The sequence below is a fragment of the Uranotaenia lowii genome, chromosome 3 (assembly GCF_029784155.1).
Source record: "Uranotaenia lowii strain MFRU-FL chromosome 3, ASM2978415v1, whole genome shotgun sequence".
NCBI lineage: Eukaryota > Metazoa > Arthropoda > Insecta > Diptera > Culicidae > Uranotaenia > Uranotaenia lowii.
Genome location: NC_073693.1, coordinates 291,621,407 through 291,630,446, shown reverse-complemented (window position 1 = coordinate 291,630,446; position 9,040 = coordinate 291,621,407). Strand labels below are relative to the sequence as shown.

Sequence of the window (9,040 nt, the reverse complement as noted above, 5' to 3'; positions counted from 1 at the left end):
AAAAATGTGTTTTACTGCCTATTTCTAATCGCTATAATTCCCATTCTAATCGCTATAATTCACATTTCGGAACCCACTATTTGGATGAAATATTCAAAGCTGTTTTCAAGAACCTTTGGTCCTCGTTAGACCGCACACTCGCTTTGATAGATATTTATCACTGAAACCATATTTAACCGAACTGAAGTGCAAGGTCTACCCTGTAGCATCTCTTGTTTCTTTGCGACAAGATCGTGTCGCCCTTTTACATATTTTTCCATTCAGGTGCAAATTACTATATGAGCCATACTAGTCCAACATACTAGTGACTTAAGTGGAGGGCCATCATCATCATCATTTCTAAGTGGGAGTTTGGTCAACGGCAGTTCAATTGAATGGTTGAAATAAATCTGTTAATGTGACAAAATGGTAAAATTCATAATTCATACCTTCACAGTTATTTTTCCCCAAAAAAAATAAACAAATTTAATAATCTATTCAACCTATCTCAATGAACGCAGAGATACCTCTTTGAAAGTAGCTAACCTTCCGAGGGCATCAGCTCAAGATCAGGGCAAGTTATGATTCTTCTGGCTGAAGCAACGGACAATCCACTGCAGTATTATTTTTGTTTTTCTGAGCAAGAAATGAACGGCTTGGTGGTGTAACAAAGAACGTGTTATGGAGACTGATAACCGAGAGAAGGCGTGAGTTGTCTTCCGATCACCGATCAACATATGAGCGAGGGATAAAACAAAACAAAATCTTACACTAGAAAAACGAAAGTCTGATATTCTGTTCGGGCACAACAGAGGAAAGAAAGAAAAAAAAGAAACTAGGTAAATGATGAAGGTCACTGTCGATTTCATTGAGAAAGTCCATTCAAAATACCTGCGTAGGGAACACCAGGGCGAGCGGGCAACATACACTGTATCAAAAAATTGTCCGTACAGCACGTACCAATCCAAACAATGAAAAAGTGCACTTTTTCAGTCAATAAAAATACTACAATTACATCATTCGCTGCAAAAATTAGTCCTTTTTGTAGATCAGTATTACAAATGTTTATGAATTCAACCTTTAAAATAATAAAAATCATTTTGTATAGAAAGTCCCAAAAACGACCTCAAAAAATTGTCCGTACACTGAGGCCTTTGTCAAATATTAGTCAAATAAACAGTTATGTGTCAGTCTGTCAAACGCAGAAACGTGAGTTGAATTTCAGCAAAGACAATTTCCAGTGGTCTGAGCGATAAATACGGTAAAATGAACGGTATTTAGCGTTAATCAATAGATTACAACAATTTGTGGATTAAATTAACAGGAAAATGACTGCTCCTCACAAAAAAAATACACGTTGACATCCGGAAACTGATTGTTGACCTGAAGAATGACGGTAAAAGCTTGTCCGAAATTGCAAGTATAGTAAAAGGGCCGCGATTGTCGGTTCGGTATGTCCTTCAGAACTTTAAGAAGACTAACTCCCTGGAGACATAACATACTTCAGGAAGAGGCCGCAAACTGAAGCTTACGGATCGTCACCATCGCATCATTGTCTGGGAAATCAGTCAGAATCCTAAAATCAGTGCCTCGAAACTAGCTAACAGCCTAAAGAATTTTGAAAACATACAGGTTAATCCTCAAACGGTACGGAACATACTTCATGAGAAAAAATACTGAGGTCGTGTTGCCATTTGCGTTGAAAGCACCCCACACCATTACATGGCCACCACCGTGCTTAACTTTCGGTCGCAAATTTTTCGGGTCCAATTCAGTATTTGGATTACGCCATACTGCTACATGTCCGTCAGACCCAAAAATATTAAAATTGCTTTCGTCAGTGAATATGACGTTCCAGGACATACTTTTGAGCGTATTCCAGCCGCTTTTTCTTATTCTTAGCAGATATAAACGGCTTCTTACGAGCAACACGACCTCGGTTTCTTCTCATGAAATATGTTCCGTACCGTTTGAGGATTAACTTGTATGTTTTCAAAATTCTTCAGGCTGTCATCTAGTTTCGAGGCACTGATTTTAGGATTCTGACTAATTTCCCAGACAATGATGCGATTGTGACGATCCGTAAGCTTCAGTTTGCGGTCTCTTCCTGAAGTATGTTATGTCTCCAGGGAGTTAGTCTTCAATAAGTTCTGAAGGACATACTGAACCGACGATCGTGGGCCTTATACTATACTTGCAATTTCGGACAAGCTTTTACAGTCATTCTTCAGGTCAACAATCAGTTTCCGGATGTTAACGGGTATTTTTTTTTTGTGAGGAGCAGACAGTTTCCTGTTAATTTAATCCACAAATTGTTGAAATCTATTGATTTACGCTAAATACCGTTCATGTTACCGTATTTATCGCTCAGACCACTGGAAATTGTCTTTGCTGAAATTCAACTCACGTTTCTGCGTTTGACAGACTGACATATAACTGTTTATTTGACTAATATTAGACAAAGGCCTCGGTGTACGGACAATTTTTTGACGTCGTTTTTGGGACTTTCTATAAAAAATGATTTTTATTATTTTAAAGGTTTAATTCATAAACATTTTTAATACTGATCTACAAAAAAGAACTAATTTCTGCAGCGAATGATGTAATTGTAGTATTTTTATTGACTGAAAAACTGCACTTTTTGATTGTTTGGATTTCAAGGTACGTGCTGTACGGACAATTTTTTGATACAGTGTAGATTATAGTGTAAACATTGTCATTTTACTCACGGTGACTTTTTGGGACCAATAAAAAGACAAATTTGGCATATCTGAAAATGATGCTCCATTATAGAGGAGACTGCTCTCTATCCAACAAACTATTCAACAAAAAAAAATCGAACTAATTACTTCAACATCTATTAAAAAAATTTCAAGAGTCAGCTGACCAAAACACTGTTTTAAAAATGTAACCTTTATGAACATTTCTATCGCAAACAGAATGCAGGAATTGAGAGGAGAAAGGTACAATTTAATCGTTCAGTCCACGATAACATTGCCACACTATGAAGTTGCTCTAACTTTTTAACAGTTGAGTAGAATTTTATGAAAATTTGGGTGAATTTAGTCCATAGTGCATTGTTTACATCCTGCAAGTTTTAAAGTCCTGTGATCAAAACTCGCAGAAATGGAATCGAAAGAACATCTCGTGCGTTATAAAATCTTGCGCATTCATCACGAGGACAAGGATCTCTCGCATTGTTCCATCACTAAAACGTTGGGTATCGAGAATTCCACGGTGTCGCGAGTGATTAAGCGGTTCGAGGAACGATTGACCACCGATCGGAAGCCCAGAAGTAGGGAAAAAGTATTCAGTACAACACAAAAAATCACAACCGCTTAGTTTGGGCCTCCAACCGAAACCCGAACGCCTCTGTTCGGGATGTAGCTAAGAAGCTGCACCTAAGCCGAAGTTTTGTCCAGAAGGCCAAAACTAAGGCTAGGCTTCGAAGGTTCCAGTTCCAGGTACAAAAGGCCCCTGATCTCGACGAGAAGCAGAACATGTCCAAAAAAACCCAGGAAAGTTGGATCTCAACATACTGACGAAAGTTGAATGCAGCATCATGGACAACGAAACATATGTGAAGGCCGACTTCAAACAGATTCCCGGCAACCTGTTTTTCACGGTCAAGGATAAGTTCAGCGTTCCGGAGCATGTCCGCGCTAAGAAGATGTCCAAATTTGCAAAAAAAAATCCTGGTTTGGCAAGCCATCTGTACGTGCGGGAAGCGAAGTGCACCTTTCGTGACCCAGGACACGATGAACGGACAGGCTTCCTCTCCTGAAGGCCCACAACGTCCCAGCAATCTTCTGGTCGGATTTGGCCTCATGCCACTACTCCAAGGATGTGCTGAAGTGGTATGCGGACAATAAGGTAAATTTCGTGCCGAAAATGTTCAATCCTCCCAATACCCCGGAGCTCCGCCCCATCGAGAAGTACTGGGCGATTATGAAGCAGCACCTTCTTAAACGACCTAATGTAGTGAAGAAAGTCAAAGAGCTGAACAAAGTAGAGGAGTCTCTTTTGTAATGTCACTAATACCGAAATTTATTGAAATCGTTTTAATACAGACTTCGTGTGTAGTTTGATGATGATTTCAAACTTCACGTAAAAAATAATCGAATTATCAAATCTAACTAAATGTCTGTATAATAAGCGTAGCTAAAAAAGTTTAGTAAGCTTTTAAACTCAGTTGAATCAGGCAGATAATGATGTTTGAACAAAAAGAAAAAAATCATAGTTTTTTCAGTGTTGCCTAGTCTAGTCATTTCAGGCATTTTTCAGTCCGATTCAACCAGGCATGATTTAGGATTAAAATAAGAATAAATTTTACCAATTGTCCCATCGATTGCTTCGATTAGAGCACTTTTGGAGTGGAAAGGAGAGAAACGCACTGTTGGTCGATCAAAACTGACTGTCCTATTTAACAGGTTATGGGCCCAGCACTAGTGGAAAAGAGGAGTAGAATCATCAGTGGAAGTAGAACCAGCCGGGAAGCCAGCAGGAGGTCGGCAAGCCAGGAGACACGGGAGGGAGGTCGTCGGGCAGGTGCTTTGGAGGGTCGTTGATCCGAAGCCGTGGAAGATGGTCAAGTTGTAGGCCAGGTTGTCGGACCGGAAAACAAAGTGAAGGTCGTTGGGCTGGATCCACTGGGAAGCGTCAGGCTTCAGGAGGAACGTCGAGGCGGAGAGCTTCGATTCGCTGCGAAGGGCCGTGCGAGCCGTGAGAAACGGCATCTGTGACAGAAGGTTGTAGGACCAGGAGTCATCTGGAAGGACCGTCGGACCGGGAAGCCAGGTGGAGGTGGACAAGCCAGGAAAACGGTGGTCGTCGGACAGGTGCCAAGGAAGGTCTTTGGGCCGAACACATTGCGAGCTGACCGGAATCCATAGGAAGGTCGGCGAGTCGGGAGCCAGAGGAAGGTCGTCGTGCCATTGGTGAGGCTTCGGACCAATAGAAGAGCGTCGAGCCGGAACCAAACAAGGTCGTCGGACCGGAGCCACTGGGAGGTCGTCGAACCGGAAGCCATGGAAGGTAGGCGGGCTGGTATCATGGAACGTCGTCAAGTACGAGCGGGGTACCACGGAAGGTCGCCAAGCCGGTGCCATGGAAGGTCGTCGGACCGGAATGCCAAGTGGAGGTCGTCGGGCTGGAACCACTGGGAGGCGCAGGCCTCAGGAAAGGCGTCGGGGCGAAGGAGAAAGCTTCGAACCGCTGGAAGAGCGCTGAGACTAGAGCCATGGAAGGTCGTCGAGCCAGAGCCATTGGGAGGTCGTTGTGCCAGATCCCGGTGGAGGTCGTCGAACTGGAGTCATGGAAGGTCATCAAGTTGCAACAGGGGCGAGAGCGTGTTCCGGTGCGTGCGTTGAAGAGAAATAGCCCCATCTTCAAGAGGAGCCGTTGGAGTCAGTTAAAAGACTGCGAAAATGTATGTTGAGGAGGAGTGTTGAGATTTGTCTAATCGAAGCAATCGATGGGACAAATAACAACATACACACAATTAACAAACAAATACTATATGTAATCATGGAAATGGTTTTAGTATATAAGGTAGCGAAATTAGTCAAATAAAGTATTCCAGTTTCCTCAAGTAGTCAAAGTCTCTCCTTTCCACTGCCCACGTGCTGCACAACAGATACGTTCAGAAATGCAGCGGAAACGACAATTGAAGGTCCTTTTTTTAATCAGGGATTTTCATCCTCTATGATGATTTATCCTTCTGAGTTGCTCTTATCTGTTTCTCTTCTATATAGAAGTTATGGTGAAATTGCGAAACTAAATGTAATACTTACCTGTGGAATTAAAGTCTGAAATCTCATAACTTCTCGGTACATCGGTATCATCTCTGAGGGAATAAGCTGATTCCACGTTGACCATGAGCCTACCTTTAGGAATTTCCGAAAGTAGGATGTGTCCGTCTCTAAACTGTAAAAGGAAGAAAATCTAGTCATTTGGGATAAGGACAACTTTCATTAGTCGAAATATTACCGTTTTTCTTGTAAATTCAAGCTCGAACCTTTTCCTTGTAAATTCAAGCTCCAAGGACAATGCAAGATCTTGGTTATATAGGCTCTTGATGGTATTTTGTACGAACATATATTATGGTGACCCTTTGGAAGTTTTTTGTCATTTTTTCCCATTGTATTTAGGTACAATGAAAGTTTCACTCTTCCTTATTTTTCCAATGGATGTCGAGAAATGCCCAACCATTAGAAGATTTGCATATATTTGAACATTTGGGATTGGTTTTTTCTATGTGCTTTGAGATTTCGGATTCGTTTTAGCATTTTTTAATTTGAAGCTAGCCAATTTGTTAAGAATTTCTGTCTATTTCACTAGATCCTCGTGTTGTTGGTATAGTTCCATTTTTGTGTCGTAGTTTGGTCTGGCACACGGGTAAATAAAATATCTGTAAAATTTGAAAATTATATTGATATTACTAAATTTGTTATTCCAGAAATTAACTTTCTCAAAAAATAAAATAAAGGATTAACGGTGATATTCACAGACGTTAGAGTAAGAAAACAAATCGTTGTCATAAACCTACTTTACTGATGAAAACGAAATGATACGTAATTCTTATGATGGTTGCTACAAAGGGAACAAGTTAAATAAGTAGTAGGTACAAAAAGGTATCTATCGATTAATATATTCTCTAATCTTTTGAAATGTAAAATTATCCACTAGCTACCCCTATCACATTACTACCACAATTTGTCAATTATTTTTTCCAATCTTATCATCAGGCCTAACTTTTTTTTATTTCAAATATTCTATAAAACATGGAACGAATCCACAGCATTCGGTCAAATGAAATTCAAATTATAGAATTTTGAATTTCAGAAATAATGACTCTAATTTGTTCTTTTACACCACTGCCCACGGTTCAACAAAAAATAACATAGTACAAACTGTGTTAAGAAAAAACCTCTTTTAAAACTTGATTATTTTTGTTCAGTTTCGACATTCAACCAACTCGCAGCTTTTGTCGTTGGTTTAATAAAAAATATTCTAGAGTTCCTCCAAATTGTTCTGTAATCTTACTTATACAATCTCCTAATGGTGGTGAGGATGGCGAGGTTGACCGGCTGCAGCATTACCGCCCGATTTTGCACTTCCATTGGTCAGCGCAGGAACATCGGTGTCTCCGTCCTTTGTGGAATCTAAATTTTTGAGCTGTTGGTTCCACATGTCCGCATAGACCCCGTGCTTTCCTAGCAGTTCATCGTGGCGACCTCTTTCGACAATCATGCCATCCTTTAGGACAAGAATTTCATCCGAATGGATGATCGTTGACAGCCGGTGGGCAATAATCAGCGTTGTTCGATTGGCGCAAACCCTAGCCAATGCCGACTGAATGTTACGTTCGGTTTGCGTATCAAGCGCACTGGTGGCCTCGTCCAGCAACACGATGAACGGTGATTTAAGGATAGTTCTTGCTATGGCAACTCGTTGTTTCTCTCCACCACTCAATCGCAGGCCTCGCTCACCAACCTGCGTTTCATACTTCTCCGGGAAAGCCATAATTTTGTCGTGGATATCGGCCGATTTGGCTGCCGTTATAATATCCACATCTGGAGCATCGATTCGCCCGTATTGGATCGTTGTATTTGATGCTATTGTTGAATAGCACAGTATCCTGGGGCACCACTCCAATGGCTTTTCGCAGCGAGTCCTGTCGTACGGTTTTAATGTTTTGTCCATCGATCGAAATCGATCCACTTTCAACGTCATAAAAGCGGAACAGCAATCGCATGATGGTACTTTTTCCGGCACCCGATGGACCTACCAAGGCAACCGTTTTACCGGCGGGAACCGAGAAGCTTACATTCCGCAGCACAAACCGTTCTTGATTGTACCCGAAAGTAACATCGGAGAAATCGATTGAGCCCCCTCGAATAACTGCCAGTTCTCCAGCTCCCGGGGCATCGATCACCTCTTGATCCTCCTTCATCAAATCGAACATGTTCTCCATGTCCACAAAGTTCTTCTGGATAGCTCTGCAATAAATAGTTTTATGAAATTATACCTTCGATACTTATTGCTAGAAGGTCTTTTATCTTACCTGTAGAAAGTTCCGAACCAGTTCAGGGGCACGTACAGCTGAATAATGTAACTGGCAAACAAGACGTAGTCACCGACGGTTAGTCCTTCGTGGTACACCACCAGATAGGCACAGAGCAGCGAACCGGCCAGCAAGCCACCGCACACGATAATGTTCTGCATCGTGTTCAGAATGTTCAGGGTAATAGACGAGCGCCACTCTTCATCCTGCAATTGAGAAAAGGATTTTGTTTAACTAAAATTCGGAATAGAATTGGCAATCAGACTCGAATTTTAATCTGATAGAGCTTGGTTTATGAAACAGAACAATGCTACTCTCACTGGAAGGTTTGCTGGTTTTCACGAGCTTGAAAGCAGTCTTTTACATTCGTTTTGACTTCTATATAAAGTTTCACAAAACTTTACAAGACGATGTGATGTTTATTACAACCGCACAACTTTTGGCCGATAAATTTTCAGGCAAGAATACTGCGTCAAGGGATCAATACTTGGACATGAGATTGCCCAAGTTTTGAAGATTATTTTGGTGAAGTATATTTTAGACAAATAATGCTTGCTTCGTCTGTTTATTAGAACAAACTTTCATCCGACGGGTCCTACAACACCAGAAAGAAGGCTGGCCAGGAAGACGGAAAATCTTGAGATAGTTATCGACACCACAGCTACAAAAAGCCACCACCGGACCCTGATGGAAACTGTTCTTGGAAGTGACCCCTAGATAATCCTATGAAATTGCTCTAACTTTTTAACCGTTTGGTAGAATTTAATGAAAATTTGGGTGGATTTAGTTCGTAGTGCATTGTTTACATCCTGCGAGTTTTAAAGTTATGTGATCAAAACTCGCGGAAATGGAGTCGAAAGAACAGCTCGTGCGTCGCATCGTTCCATCGTTAAAACGTTGAGAATCGAGAATTCCAGGGTGTCGCAAGTGATTAAGCGGTTCGAAGAACGATTGACCACCGATCGGAAGCCCAGAAGTGAAGGAAAAAGTATTCCA

General features: G+C 41.3%; 1 protein-coding gene across 1 annotated transcript in view; it reads right to left on the bottom strand.

The window, feature by feature from the left end:
* Window positions 1–6,511: 6,511 nt before the first annotated feature.
* Window positions 6,512–9,040, bottom strand: part of LOC129751268 (ATP-binding cassette sub-family B member 6-like) — a 182,176-nt gene continuing 179,647 nt past the window's right edge. Inside the window, 3 exon segments of the mRNA XM_055746668.1 lie at window positions 6,512–7,581; window positions 7,583–7,979; window positions 8,045–8,250. Of these exon segments, the coding sequence (XP_055602643.1) occupies window positions 7,036–7,581; window positions 7,583–7,979; window positions 8,045–8,250 (1,149 nt within the window). The 3' untranslated portion in view covers window positions 6,512–7,035.